This window comes from Vitis vinifera, chromosome 12 (genome assembly GCF_030704535.1).
Source record: "Vitis vinifera cultivar Pinot Noir 40024 chromosome 12, ASM3070453v1".
In the NCBI taxonomy this organism is placed as follows: Eukaryota; Viridiplantae; Streptophyta; class Magnoliopsida; order Vitales; family Vitaceae; genus Vitis; species Vitis vinifera.
The window spans coordinates 3,719,684-3,735,718 of NC_081816.1; the positions used below are offsets into that span (position 1 = coordinate 3,719,684).

At 37.6% G+C, this 16,035-nt stretch overlaps 2 protein-coding genes across 3 annotated transcripts; both read left to right on the forward strand.

Moving 5' to 3' along the window:
- Positions 1-946: 946 nt before the first annotated feature.
- MLO9 (MLO-like protein 9) lies at positions 947-12,199 on the forward strand. 2 transcript variants are annotated; one of them, NM_001281153.1, is given in 15 exon segments: positions 1,072-1,188; positions 1,307-1,364; positions 1,472-1,704; positions 1,827-1,943; positions 2,570-2,630; positions 2,783-2,871; positions 3,142-3,216; positions 3,427-3,515; positions 3,696-3,745; positions 3,861-3,901; positions 4,014-4,187; positions 4,308-4,343; positions 4,412-4,540; positions 4,721-5,201; positions 12,164-12,199. In NM_001281153.1, coding segments are annotated over 14 exon segments (1,647 nt in total). In that variant the 3' UTR covers positions 5,099-5,201; positions 12,164-12,199.
- Positions 12,200-14,858: 2,659 nt separating this feature from the next.
- LOC100267709 (fasciclin-like arabinogalactan protein 13) lies at positions 14,859-15,822 on the forward strand. The gene has a single exon (XM_002277752.4). It carries the CDS (start codon positions 14,920-14,922, stop codon positions 15,673-15,675), a length of 756 nt encoding a protein of 251 aa, XP_002277788.1. The 5' UTR covers positions 14,859-14,919; the 3' UTR covers positions 15,676-15,822.
- Positions 15,823-16,035: the final 213 nt, after the last annotated feature.

Here is a 16,035-nt window from a genome sequence, read left to right on the forward strand (position 1 = left end):
AACTATTTTTCAAGATTATGCATAAAGATTATGATTTCAATTTTGTAGGCATAAGCCCATTCAAACTCGTTTATATTTATGATCACGATGATTTATGATTATTTATAGTTTAAAATAAAATAATAATTATTTAATCTTTACTCCGAAAGGAGCTGAATTTTGGAAGTGATGTTTGTATTTGACAAAATTTAAAAAATTAATTACTTTAAAAATTTTTTAAAACTATGTAAAATGATTTTTTTTTGGTCAAAAATCATATTTTATTTTACAAATATTAATTTTAATAAAAATCTTACTAATAAAAGTATTTTCATGGAGTTATTTTTTTTCTTTCAATAATTACTTCCAAACTAAGCTAATAAGTTGATTGTGAAAGTCCTTAATATGAAAAAAAAAAAAAGAAATTTGTGTGAAGTTAATTGAAGAGGGTGCACCATGAGATTGGATGCCTAACACAAAATAGCTTTTGATGAGAATGTTGACTTTAGGAAATGGGTGTGATAATAATTTCCACATGGAGATGATAACTTTCCAAAAACTATGATCCGAAATTGGAAAATTTGAAGGAAAAATGATCACAACTTGTCCAAGACTAAAGACACTTAACCATTGTCACCATCAAAGCAAATGACTTTATCATTATTTTGATACTGACTCCATTGAAAGATTGGATTTCCATATTTCTTTAAAAACAAACACTTGATCGAGTAATTAGATGATGTAAATATGAGATCTTGGACCATTTTTAAAAAATACAGTGATTAGTCCATGATGATATCACTGTTTAGAAGTTGCGTATCTATTAGCATCAAATGGGGAAAGCTGACGATGACCAGAGAAATTTCCAAGGAGGAAAAAGAAATAGCCCATGATGTACGGAGATAGCACGGTCAAATGGAGATGTGTTTGAGAAATCCTTACCCTTTCCCATGGACTAATCATTCACACACAAAAAAGGAAGAAAAAAAAAAGGCATCTTTAAATACATGACTATGCCTTTCTTCTCCTCACGTATAGACACAGAAGAAGAAAGAAAGTGAGGGAGGTATAGCATTAACCACTTTCTTGAAGATGAACCCAGAACCAGCTTCACTCGAAGAAACACCAACATGGGCTGTTTCAATTTTTTGTTTGGCATTCTTTGTTATCTCGGGCACCATCGATGCTGGTCTTCATAGATTAACCAAGGTGGAAGTGATTTAAGTTTTATGCATATATGTGTGTGTGTATATATATATATATAGATATATATAGATATATATGTTTCGAGGCAACAAATTAAGTGTTTTGATTTTTCATGTTTCAGTTTCTAAAGAAAAGGAAAAGGAAAGCCCTCAATAGGGCCTTGGGAAGGATCAAAATAGGTGGGTACAAGCCTGAAGAGTATGCTGCGAGTTTTGTTTTGTTTTGTTTTTGTTTTCTGTCTCTTGTAGCAAGAGTTAGATATTCATGATACTAGCTTCCTCCTCAGAAATGATGATACTGGGCTTCATATCCTTGCTTCTTACAATATCCGAAGAAACACCCATATCTAAAATCTGTGTCCCCCAATCCATGGCAAACTCTTTTCTTCCCTGCAAGGATGCACCTGAGATGGTAGGATCAGCTGTTTCATCGGACACAGAAGTCTCAGGATCGACATCCAACACTACTACCCCTCCTACACATGAAACCCCAGATGATGATTCCTACTGTGAGGCAAAAGTAAGGACAATATTCAGTTGTTTACAGTCAATCAATCTCAGTATTAATTCCAAGTATGCTATCAGATAATTTAAGTTCCAGTACTACTAACAATTTTGTTTTCTTTGGGTCTGATCATTCAGGGAAAGGTTTCTCTGGTGTCAAGAGAAGGGATCGAGCAGCTCAATATCTTTATCTCAGTGTTGGCTGTCTTCCATGTTCTCTACTGTGTACTCACAATGTGTCTTGGGATAGCCAAGGTATACCCAAGAATCAACCAACATATATAATCTATACTCTCTGATTCTCTCGAAAACTACAGCTTGGTTTTATTAACTACATACCAATCTGGGATTTTTTCAAAAGGTCCAACTACTGCATAACCAATATCAAACACTAGGGCTCTGGGCTCTTTCAGAATTTTCTACCTCAAATCATTTTCCATCTTAATTTAATCTCGTTTCCACTATGCCATATCGTTGGATTAGGTCTAATGGGGCTAGACTGTTTGACCATTCCATAAATTCTGGAACGGTTCAAAATCTTGGCAACCTCATAATAATGCATTTGGAGCCATCTTTATTTGCAATATTGTCAAAAGTCATGACTCCAGCGATCCCGGTCTTGAATTTTTATTTCCTCACTGTCAAAAGAATATGAATATATGGAAGGCAGCCCTCGATTTATTTCATTCATTTGAATTAAAATCCTTGACCAAAACAACCCTTCTCCCTCAAGTAACATAGACATGTAAGGTTTGATTCTAAATTTCAATTTCGATGACACAAAAGTAAAACAACTAGCTGTGTCATTACTACACATGGCCGCACATTTAGTATATGCTGTTTAATTTCAATGGGTTGATTTGAAATTTTCCTGCAAACAGATGAGGAAATGGAAAGCATGGGAGAAGGAGACACAAACTCTTGAGTATCAGATTGCCAATGGTACATCTGATTCATGTTGTGTTGTTTGTTTTAACATGATAGACTTTGAATATAGCCAACTGGTTCAGCAAAGTACTAATAGAATCTACTACCCATGTATTATTTCCTACAAGCTTGCAGACCTAATTCATTTGGAAAATTTGTTTAAGCAGATCCAATGAGGTTCAGGTTCACGCGCCAAACGTCATTTGGGCGACGACACTTGAAGTTCTGGAGTGATTATCCTCTCTTAATTTGGCCTGTAAGTGTGTTAAACTCCATGACATGGTCACTAGTGACAGTTGAACTACTCAAAATGAGTCCAGTGGTTTGGGAGGATAATTTTGCTAGGGTTATTTGAAGCATATGCCTTGTTTTCAGGGTTCCCTGGAAACAAGGACCATAAGGAGAAAAGCTTTGTTAATTGGAGATTAGTTAAGAGTCAAATTAAGAGTTCCTGGGAATTTAATTCTCGAAAAATGCTTCTCTTTCTCTAACCCCCCATTAAAATTTTCATATTCTTTTTGTTTAGGTTTGTTTGGTTAGACAATTCACTGGCCCAGTTTTGAAAGCTGATTACTTCACTCTCAGAAATGGATTCATCATGGTAAGCAAGATATATAATCTAGGTCACATTTCCTGTGTCTGTGCCTGGACTTGAAAGGCCGTAGATTGGGCAGGTCTAGCCCATAAATGAATGGGCCCGGTTGAAGTTCAGCCCAAGGTTGAGCTGGACCTCTTCTACCCATTATTCAAACCATGCACAATTTTGTTTCCTCATCACTCAAATCTGAGATTTTTTTTGCTTGGTTTATAGGCCCACTTGGCCCAAGGAAGCAATTTCAACTTCCAAAAGTTCCTTTCCAGAGCTTTTGACAAAGATTTTGAGCAGGTGGTTGGATTCAGGTAAAGATCACTTAATGCAGACACAGAGTTCATATAAGATTATAGGTAGAAAATCATATAAACACTTAGAGAACTCATGAAAAATAAATTTGATAGAATCAATTCCTCATTGGAAAGAAAGAACAAAGTCATAGAACAATAATTTTGGACTCTAAAACTCTTTGGTACTTGGTTTTGCAGCTTTTGGATATGGATCTACTCCATACTTTTCATATTTTTCAGTGCACATGGTAAGACAATCTCTAGGTTTCCCTAGAAACAAACACAACATCGTGTCATTTTCTATCATATGCAGAGAAAATTAATGTTCATTGCTTCACAAAGTATAACCTTGTGACTATGCAGGGTTCTATAACTACTATTGGCTACCTTTTATTCCTCTGCTGGTAAGGTTGCAGCCCAACCTGTCTGATATCTTTAATTTACATACAATAATTGAAGTACTGAGATGTTTTATTACATTCTTCCATTACATGCTTCCATGTTTTTCTACTGAAGATTATTCTGGTTGTGGGGACAAAGCTGGGAGTTGTGATAACCACAATGTGTTTGGCGAGTTCTAATGAGAATGATGTGATTCGAGGGACCTTTCTTGTGAAGCCTCATGATGATTTATTCTGGTTTGGAAGACCTAAGTGGCTTCTCCATCTCCTCCAATTTGTCCTATTCCAGGTAAAGAATATCACATTCACAAAAATTTTCTTATATTCCATGTCTTTCAGAATGCATATATGTGCTTGTTATCAGCATATAAGAAATGAGATTCTGAGGAAAAGTGTTTGATAATTGCAGAACTCATTTCAGCTGGCATTCTTCGCGTGGACATGGGTATGTATCTTAAGTTGGGTAAGCATGGGATATATTATTTCATCATGAGCTGACCATGTTGGCAACAGTATGAGTATGGCCTAAGATCTTGCTTCAACCGAGGGACCGAGGACATTGCATTAAGGATTGCTATGGGCGTGGTTGTTCAGTTCCTATGCGGTTATGTGACCCTCCCTCTTTATGCGCTTGTCACACAGGTAAACACATTTACAGTATAGAAAATGCACATATCACCTGTATCCATAAGAGAGGATCCTTTCCCTATCTGCTACATACTCCCCCATATGCTGTATTTATTTTAGGCCAAAATTTAATAATGCTGATAAAATTTTGAAGTAAGGATTGTCCCTGTTTGTTGTGGTCAATGATTGTAACAGATGGGTTCTCAAATGAAACGAGAGGTGTTCACAGAGAGAGTAGCTAAGGGTCTCAGACACTGGCACAGCACTGCAAGGAAAAACCTTTCAAGGGATAGATCCACTTCAACCAGACCCTCACCGAGGACTTCTTTTTCAGATGGACAAACCTTATACTTGCCCCAGCATGACCACCTCCATTCCTCAGCAGCCACGAGTTCTCTTGCAAGCCCTGAAATCTCAGAAGAAACTGTACAGCCCGACACCCCCCCTCCCCCAGCTGAGACAAGCTTCTCAACTAATCCAGAAATCACTGAAGTGGAAGTGCAGTCCAAGATCATCACCAGAGGAAGCTATGACGGTGAGATCTCTTTTGCTAGCACCTGGAAAGTCCAGTAAATTAGCAAAAGTACCTGGGGACACCATTTCAATGCTAGAAGAAAATGACCCTGATTTGGAAACTGATTTCGATCATTAGTACATGTCTTCCTGCCTTGTAAATTCTTCTGATAGAATAAATGTGGACCGACAATATATTAAACATTGTCTAGGATTAAGCTATCTTTTCACATGCAATTTATGATTTAATCTTGAGTATGGGCCACCTAATGTGTAGAGCCCAATGCCATCACGGGCTTTAGATGATGGGCCTGAGGCCCATGAGGCCCAATAACCAATGGGTATGGTCCCTAAGGCAAGAGGGTATAAAAGGGCTTTGGCTTGTGTCTTTTGTCACAATCACATCTTTTGAAAAGAACTTAACCGCTCTCTCTCCCGCTCCCATTGCCTGAGAGAATCCAGAGGTGGTGCCCTCCATCAGTCTTAGAAGATTCATACCGTCTTCATCAAACACACAAATGGAATTAGGTTGGTACAATTTTAATAGTATTTATGACATAATTTCTTCATGTGATTCAACATATGATCCTGTATGATCATTGAATAAATAGAATATGAAATCTCACAATTGGTATCAGAGCCCAATGTTGAATCACTTAGAATTGGCATATAAGGGCAATAAAATTGTACTGGCTTGTTTTTTCCTTTTAATTGGATTCAGACGCCATTTCAAGCGTCAATTTGCAGTGGCTTGTTTTTCCTTCTAATTGGATTCAGACACCATTTCAAGCGTCAATTTGCAGCGCCCTTGAAGGCGCACTTCAGGCACTTTTAGAGGCGCCACTCAGACGCCTGTTTAGACGCCGTTAGGGCGCGCTTCAGCCAGCGCCATTGAGGCGTGGTTCAAGTGCGTTTCAGGCGCAGTTCAAGAGCCACTCCAGTACCATTAAGGCGCCGTCTCCGGTGCGGTTCAGGGCGCTACTTTAGGCGTCGTTTCTGACGCCGTTAAGGCACCAACGGAGGCGCCGTTATGGCGTCATTGCAGTGCCGTTTAGGCGCTTCAGGCGGCGCACTTCAGGCCGCGTGCTTCAGGCGTGGCCTGTGCGCGCTGCAAGCGTGGCCTCCGATGCCGTTCCGAGGGGGCGCTTCAGGCGCGCTGGTGGCTATTGGTGCGCGCTGCAGGGGTGGCCTTTGACGCCATTCCGGGGTCGTGCTCTGAGGCGCCACTTCCGGCATCGTCTCCAGCGCCGTTGAGGTGCGGTTCAGGCGACCCACTCTGGCGCCATTAGGGCGCTTTTCCAGGCGCCGTTGAGGCGCCATCTGCAGCGCCGACGGAGTGTTCTCTGGGCACCATTCTCGGTGCCGTTAAGGCGCAGTCGCCGGTGCCGTTAAGGCGTAGTCTCCGGTGCCATTAAGAAGCCTTCTTAAGCGCCGTTTAGGGCGCACTTTAGGTGGCGTGCAGTTGCAGGCTCCCAACGCCATGAATGGCGTTTAAAATATATATATATATAAAATAAAAAAAAAAAAGTGGAAAAATGAGTAAGGCCACCAATGGGCTCGAACCCACGACCACATGGTTGGAAGCCTTGTGCTCAACCAACTAAGCTATGAGAACTTTGTGTTTATATATGATTTTATACCATAAATGATCATGATTTTGATAAATTTTTGTATTCTCTTCTCTATACCATGTTAAATATAGAGAATTTACCATTTCTTATTACATTTGTGTTTTATATTTTAAAATAAATGAATTGTGTATGTCAATTGCCAAAGTGACTTGTATTATATAATTTATTTATTTTATAATATGTAAACATATTATTGTTATTTAAAATAATCGGCCCAAAGGAAGATTATTTTGAAATAATAATAGATAAAGTAGTCATAAATATGTGATATATACTGTTTATCTTGCATTGATATGTTAGTCCAAAGACAAACATTTTGTGTTTGATTTTATTGTCAATATTTATGTATTAATTTTGTATAAGGATACCAATTACAAGTTAATATTTTTGTCCAAAGACTGAATATTAATGTTTGTGCTAGGTATCTTGCATGATGTATATTTATTCATGTATGTATGATGCTTATGTGACTAATTGTGAGCTTTATTATTATGAATCAACATCTTCTATATCTGCAAATGTTAATAACATTCCTGTGCTTAACGGCACAAATTTCAAGAAATGGAAAGAGCACGTTATAATTGTGCTCGGGTGCATGGATTTAGACTTTGCATTAAGGGACGATCGCCCATCAGATCTTACTAGTGCCAGCACTGCTGAGCAAAGGTCTACTATGGAAAAATGGGAACGATCCAATCACATGAGTCTAATGATTATGAAGCACTCAATTCCAGAAGCAATAAGGGGTGCAATACCTGAGGAAACCCAAGCCAAGGCATTCTTGGACCAGATAGCAAACCGATTCGCTGCAAACGAAAAGGTTGAGACAAGCACTATTCTTAGTAAGCTTGTCTCTATGCGGTATAAAGGGAAAGAGAATATCAGGGAGTACATTATGGAAATGTCTAATCTTGTGACGAGACTCAAGGCACTAAAGTTAGAGTTGTCGGAAGACATACTCATGCACTTGGTCTTGATCTCTCTGCCTACACAATTCAATCCATTCAAAATCAGTTACAATACACAAAAGGAAAAATGGACTTTGAATGAGCTTATTGCTCAATGTGTGCAAGAGGAAGAGAGATTGAAGCAAGAAAAGATAGAAAGTGCTCACTTGGCTTCCACATCTCAGGGATTTGGTACCAACAAGAAAAGAAAGAAGGACAATAAAGGAAAACAAACTGCAGTTTCTGGGACATCAAAGCAAAAGGAGCAAAAGAAACAAGATAAGGAGATCACTTGTTTCTTTTGCAAAAAGGCTGGTCATATGAAGAAGACATGTACCAAATACGCTGCTTGGCGTGAAAAGAAAGGTACACTTCTCAACTTTGTTTGTTCAGAAATTAATTTAGCTGTAGTGCCTACTGACACTTGGTGGATAGATACGGGTGCAACTACTCACATAAGTGTCACTATGCAAGGTTGCCTAAGGAGCCGAATGCCAACTGATGGTGAAAGATACATCTATGTGGGAAATGGCAACAAGGTTGCAGTCAAGGCTATTGGTCTTTTCAGATTACAGTTAGACTCTGGATGTACATTGGATTTGGAAGAGACTTTTGTAGTACCGTCGTTTAGACGGAATTTAATTTATGTTTCATGTTTGGACAAATTTGGATATTGTTGTTCATTTGGAAATGGAATGGTTAGTCTTTATCTAAATTCAAATATTATTGGTACAGGTAGTCTAACAGACAAACTATATAAATTGAACATAAAGGCCACTAATGGAAATGAAACCTTGCATTCAAGTAATTATGGCATTAAGCGAAAATTAATGAATGAGAATTCATCAATGTTATGGCACAAACGTTTGGGTCATATTTCAAATCAACGAATACAAAGACTTGTGTCAGATGGAATTCTCGATCCACTTGATTTCTCAGACTTTCAAGTCTGTATAGAATGCATTAAAGGAAAACAAACATATATGAAGAAAAAGAATGCCAATAGGTGCAGTGACGTCTTGGAATTGATACATACAGACATTTGTGGTCCATTTCCTACCCCTTCATGGAATGGACAACAATATTTTATCACTTTCATTGACGATTACTCGCGTTATGACTATCTTTATTTGATTCATGAAAAGTCTCAGTCATTAGATGTTTTCAAGAATTTCAAAGCTGAAGTTGAGAACCAACTAAGCAAGAAAATAAAAGCCGTCAGATCTGACCGTGGAGGTGAATATTATGGTAGATATGACGGATCCGAAGAACAACGTCTAGGGTCATTCGCCAAATATTTGATGGAGTGTGGTATCGTTCCTTAATACACCATGCCAAGGACTCCGAGCCAAAATGGTGTAGCAGAGAGGCGAAATCGTACTCTTAAGGATATGGTAAGAAATATGATTAGTCATTCCACCTTACCAGAATCACTTTGGGGCGAAGCCATAAAAATTGAAGTTTATATTTTGAATAGAGTACCAAGCAAAGCAGTAGCCAAAACCCCATATGAGTTATGGACTAGCAAGAAACCTAGTATTAGGCACTTGCATGTCCGGGGTTGTCCAGTTGAAGCTAGGCCTTACAAGCCAAATGAAAAGAAATTGGACTCCAGAACAGTGAGCTGCTACTTTGTAGGGTATTCTGAAAGGTCAAGAGGTTTCAAATTTTATGATCCCTCAACTAGATCCTTCTTTGAAACGGGCAATGCTAAGTTCATTGAGGATGTTGAGTTAAGTGGGAGAGAGCCATTAAGAAAGGTGGTCTTTGAAGAGGAATTTGTTAATATTCCTATTATTACGACTGGACATGGTCATATTATGTTTAATGACACTATTCAGAATGTACAGTCGATAACAGGGATTCAAGACACACCTGAGATTCCTCCTGCTCAAGTTATGGAACCGATTCAAGTTCATCAAGAGGTAACTCAACAACCTCAAGTACAAGTGCCACTAAGGAGATCCACTAGAGAAAGGAGAAGTACAATTTCAGATGATTATGTTGTATATCTCCAAGAACATGAGTTTGACATGGGTCTGGAAGACGATCCAATTTCAGTAAGTCAAGTCAAACAAAGTTCTAATTCTGAAAAGTGGATAGAAGCCATGAAGGATGAGATAAAATCAATGAAAGACAATGGTGTTTGGGACCTAGTAGAGTTGCCTAAAGGTGTAAAACCGATTGGTTGTAAGTGGATTTTTAAAACCAAGCGGGATTCAAAAGGCAATATTGTTAGGTATAAGGCACGCCTAGTTGCAAAAGGTTTCACTCAAAAGGAAGGCATTGATTATAAGGAGACATTTTCACCAGTTTCATCAAAGGACTCCTTTAGAATCATCATGGCACTTGTAGCTCATTATGATTTAGAGCTACATCAAATGGACGTTAAAACTGCGTTTCTTAATGGCAACATTGATGAGATAATATACATGGTGCAACCGGAGAACTTTGAGTCTAAAGATTCAAAGCAACTAGTATGCAGATTAAAAAGGTCCATATATGGTTTAAAGCAAGCATCCCGACAATGGTACAGAAAGTTTGATCAAGTGATTACTTCATTTGGTTTTAAAGAAAACACTGTTGATCAATGCATATACCTTAAGTTCAGTGGGAGCAAATTCATTATCTTGGTGTTATATGTTGATGATATTCTACTTGCAAGCAGTGATGTGGGACTTTTGCATGAAACCAAGCGATTTCTGTCTAGTAAATTTGACATGAAGGATCTTGGTAATGCATCTTTTGTGCTGGGTATACAGATCCATAGGGATCGTTCAAGAGGTATACTTGGGTTATCACAAAAGGCCTACATCGATAAGGTGTTGAGTAGATTTGGCATGAGCAATTGTGCACCAGAAGACACGCCTGTAGCAAAAGGCGATAAGTTTAGTTTGCACCAATGTCCGAAAAATGAACTTGAGAAGAAAGATATGGAGAGATTTCCCTATGCCTCGGCAGTAGGAAGTCTCATGTATGCACAAGTTTGTACGCGTCCGGATATTGCGTACATTGTTGGAATGTTAGGCAGATATTTAAGTAACCCAGGTATGGATCATTGGAAAAAGGCAAAACGGGTTATGCGGTATTTACAAAGAACTAAAGATTACATGCTCACATACCGTAGATCAAGTCACTTAGAGATCGTGGGATATTCGGATTCCAATTTCGCGGGATGTCTTGATAGTAGGAGATCCACTTCAGGCTACATCTTCATGTTAGCTGGAGGAGCAGTTTCATGGAAAAGTGTTAAAAAAACACTTGTTGCTTCTTCCACCATGGAGACAGAATTCATAGCCTGTTACGAAGCATCAAACCATGGGATATGGCTGTGGAATTTTGTCACTCAGTTACGAATAGTTGATGGGATTGAGAAACCATTGAGAATCAACTGTGATAATAAGGCTGCAGAATTATATTCTAAGAACAACCGAAGTTCGTCAAAGTCCAAACACATTGACATCAAGTTCTTGGTTGTGAAAGAGAGAGTTCAGAGTCTTCAAGTATCGATTGAACACATAAGCACAAACTCCATGATTGTGGATCCGCTCACTAAGGGTTTGCCACCCAAAGTATATCATGAGCACGTCACACATATGGGTGTTGTACACATTGATGATGTGTCAGAATAGTGGGAGTTTGTATTTAGATTTTGTGTTTATTTTCTTGATGTGATATTATGTTGTGTTATCTGTACAGACCTTGATTTTAAAGACTATTGTATTTGAACACTCTGAATTGAAATGATGACTTTTAGAAGCAGTTTAGCATCAAGTGTTGAAAGTGTTATTTGACTATCTTTTAGTCATAAAATAGGACCAATTGGAAATAGACATATTAAAGATCATATTCTATGTAATTTCCATGCTACACATCCATACTTGATCCATGTTGCTAATTTTGTTAATGTTGTGATTAATGATAGGTCAAGTTATAATTATGATTAACGAAGGCCTCTTTAATCCTATGTTAGCATAATTAGTAGACCGGATTGTTTAAGGATATTTTGAATAAGTTAGCAAAGATGAGCTCAATAAAGTATTATCATGAACATTGTTTGTAATATATATGTGGTCCAAGTGGGAGATTGATAGAATAAATGTGGACCGACAATATATTAAACATTGTCCAGGATTAAGCTATCTTTTCACATGCAATTTATGATTTAATCTTGAGTATGGGCCACCTAATGTGTAGAGCCCAATGCCATCACGGGCTTTAGATGATGGGCCTAAGGCCCGTGAGGCCCAATAACCAATGGGTATGGTCCCTAAGGCAGGAGGGTATAAAAGGGCTTTGGCTTGTGTCTTTTGTCACAATCACATCTTTTGAAAAGAACTTAACCGCTCTCTCTCCCGCTCCCATTGCCTGAGAGAATCCAGAGGTGGTGCCCTCCATCAGTCTTAGAAGATTCATACCGTCTTCATCAAACACACAAATGGAATCAGGTTGGTACAATTTTAATAGTATTTATGACATAATTTCTTCATGTGATTCAACATATGATCATGTATGATCATTGAATAAATAGAATATGAAATCTCACATCTTCATCCTGTAGTGAAAATTTTGAGGTTGCACCACTGTATGTCTTTTTCAGAGTGAATTTCGAAATCCTCTGGTTCATAGGGAATCGAAAAATGCATGCAACTTCCATGGATGCAGATGCATTTTCTTCATGGGAAAATGTAAAACCAACATATTAATAGTAATAATAATAATAATACAATCTCTCATTCATAGACAATGACTCTGAATCGTTCTATATGGGAAATTTGAAGTAGGCTACAGTGTCTACATGCACCAATAGTTTTGACCCCAGTTTGGATTTGAAACTGCTAGTATTGCAAACATAAATAAATAAATAAATTGACTTTAAGTTAAATTATATTTAAACTTAAAACTTACTATTTAATTTTTATTTTAAGTATTAAGGTTATTTGATAAAAATAACTTGAAATTTATTCTAAATCATCAAACTGACATATTTATTCTCATAAATTATAATTAGGACAAAAAACTCGAATAACAATAAAGGTCATGGAGTAACAAAAGAGATCGTTGATGTAACTAAGACAAATGAGGGTAAAATAAAAATATGGACTTAAGAATAAGTTAATTGTTTTTACTTATTACTTAAAGTTATTTTTTATTTAAGTGATGTCATTAAGTTATTTTATCAAACATACTTAGTTTATTTAATAACTTAAATTAAGTCATTAAATTACTTTAAGTTATTAAGTTGGTTAACCAAACACCCACTAAATATAAAAAATATGGAAAAAAAATATTATTTTCATGTCTTAACTATGAAAAAAATAAATAAAGATAAAATATAATTAAAATTAATTTTAAAATTATGTTTTAAATTATTTATATATAAAAAAGTTAAGATTGATGAAATGAATTTCAAGTAATATATAAAATAATTTATTAATTCTAAATTTATAATTTATTTTTCTTCTCTATTTTCTTCCCTCAAATTTTATGAGAATCCAACATATATAGGCTGATATATCTCCTAATTAAAAATATACCACTTGTGCAATGGAGTAATGAACTCGTTTAGATCGGTGAGCTACCTCATGTTGCCACATTAAACAGATACCTAGAATATTAATTAACTAATTATGTCATTAAATTCCCGAGGGTTATTATTTTTCCCCATTTGTATTGGATCTGGGCTAGGAACTTATAATATCCTCATATTGCCTGTCACAACTTGATCACTAGCAATCATAGATATCTCTATATAAGTACATCTTGATCAGAGGAAAATTAAGTTCAGAAGAGATATTGAGTTGTTGAAACTGATCATTCTCCTTTACCTGTAATTATGTGTAGAATATGACACGCCTACTGAATTATCCATCTGGCTGTTAATCAGTCCACCTCATGACAAGGATATGAAAATGAAGCTTGGGGAAAAGTACTTGGGTTTGCTGATTCATACCTGCTCTAATTCATTGAATACTGCTTTGATAAAATGTAACCCATTGATTAATCTAGAGAGAAAGTGTAATCAGGTTTTCTGATCAGTCTCAATGTTCACATTGCGCTGCATTCATCAGAGGCAGTTCAGCAATTTAACTTATCATTTTCCCCAACAAAATATCAGATTGGCTGAGTTGGTCTACTGAATGCCAAGACATAATGGTGGCTATATATATATAAGAGAATAATGGACCAATCAATGAGTACAAACCAATCAAATTATATATGGCCCCCCTCCATATTCTCTAGAGATGGGATCATTTGGATAAAACAGAGAGAATGTGGGGTCTGTACAATCATATTTCCTAATGTAGATGGTGAATTTATATAGTTTCAAGGACACATGCCATGTTATGCCAGGCTGCCAAGCTCAGACTGTACACCTTTTGTTTGTCCATCCCATCTTGATTAAACTATATGTAATCCGTCTGGGGTAGGGTTCCACCAAGTTCAATTCAACCCTAGGTAAATCCTCAGTCATATATGATTTTACGGGATTTTTCTAGGTTGAATTAATGGCAAAAAAATGGCAAAGTGAACCTGAGCTATCAGACCCTGCAAGCCATTGGACCGACAAACCTCAATACCGTGTGCCATGGTTCATATTGCTCATAATCAAAATCTAATGCATTTTGAAATTATTTGCTTCTCTATGCAAGTAATCAACCGTCCACGAAAAAGTATATATGTGTATATACACTGAAATGTCATTATCAAGCTCCAAATGATTGACACAGTATCATTCAAAAGGTACAGTAAAAATGAAACCAGACGTGTTCTGAGAAAGTAGAAAAAATTAATTACAGAAGACATGAGTAGCTTGCAACCCATGAGGTATAATCAATTGTTATAAAAATCCACACCAACCCTTTAAAACTAGTGGAAACCAACCAAAATATAAATAAATCATATTTGATAAATCAACAAACATGTTGGATGAAATTACCCAAGTGTAGACTTATTTTGATCATCTTATGCTTATCAATATGAACAAAAAGGGCTGGTAGATGAGATGCATTTTCATCAACTTGTGATGCTAATTAGAATTTAAAGCAGTGATCAGATGAGAAAGGCCACCAACAGTACACTGTGGGCCTGTGGCCTGGTAATTAATTAATAAAAAAATTGTATTGTTCATTTGTCATTAGGGATTGTCTTGATTCAAGTCTCATAGACAGCTCATTCCAACAAAGTCCCATCCCCACATCTCACCCCATAAAAACCCCCGACTCCCTCCTCCTCCACCACCAGTACCTTCAATACAACCACCACCACCACCACCACCACCACCACTACCACCACTACCACCATGGCTTCCACATCTCTCTCTCTCATTCTCTTAGCCCTAAGCACATTTCTTTTAGCGCTGTCCCCTTATGCTCAAGCTCAAAAACCCTCAGCTCCAGCGCCATCTCCAAGCCATCTCAATCTCACTGGAATCCTAGACAAAAATGGTCAATTCAAGACCTTCATTCGCCTCCTCGCTACTACACAAATTGGGGACCAGATCAAGAACCAGCTCAAGAGCTCCACAGAAGGCATGACAGTCTTTGCACCGACGGATAATGCCTTCAGCAACCTCAAACCTGGTACACTGAATGCCCTCTCAGACCAAGAACAAGTGCAGCTTATTCTCTACCATGTCCTCTCCAAGTTCTATAGCTTGGAGACACTCCTGACTGTTAGCAACCCTGTCCGAACCCAAGCCACCGGCCAAGACGGTGGCATTTTTGGCCTTAACTTCACTGGCGAGGGAAACCAAGTTAACGTCTCAACCGGGATAATCGAGACTCAAGTCAACAATGTTTTACGGGGAGAATCTCCATTAGCAGTTTACCAAGTTGACAAGGTGCTGTTGCCATTGGAACTGTTTGGAGCTAAGCCTCCAGCATTACCTCCACCACCAGCTAAAGCACCATCAAGCGCAACAAACGCCACTGTTATCGCAGAAGAGCCCTCTGCATCTGCATCAGAAAAGAGTGATCCTTCGGGTTCAGGTGGAAGAAATGTGGGGTATGGTTTCGCTGTTGGGCTAGGGTTGATGTGCATGGGAGCTCTCTGGTGATGTTGAAGTGCTGTGTGCGGTTTGGCCATACATTTTTATATCTGCATTCAAGTGATCTGTATTCATTTCTTTCATCTCATTTTATTTCTTCTTCCTTCCTTTCCTTTCCTATTTGCATTGTTTGAATATATATTGATTGTTACTTGACGTCCTTCTCTCTCTCTCTCTCTCTCCCTCCCTCCCTCCCTCCCTAATTGTACTGTTTGAATATACATTGATTGTTACTTGACTTTCTTCTCTCTCTCTCCAAGTGAAAAATGGTTTCAACTCAGGGTCAAGAAAATACCATCTAGTGCAAAACTATCAATGGATAGATTTTATGGAAATAGCAGAAAAAAATTGCATGGATAAAACTCAGAG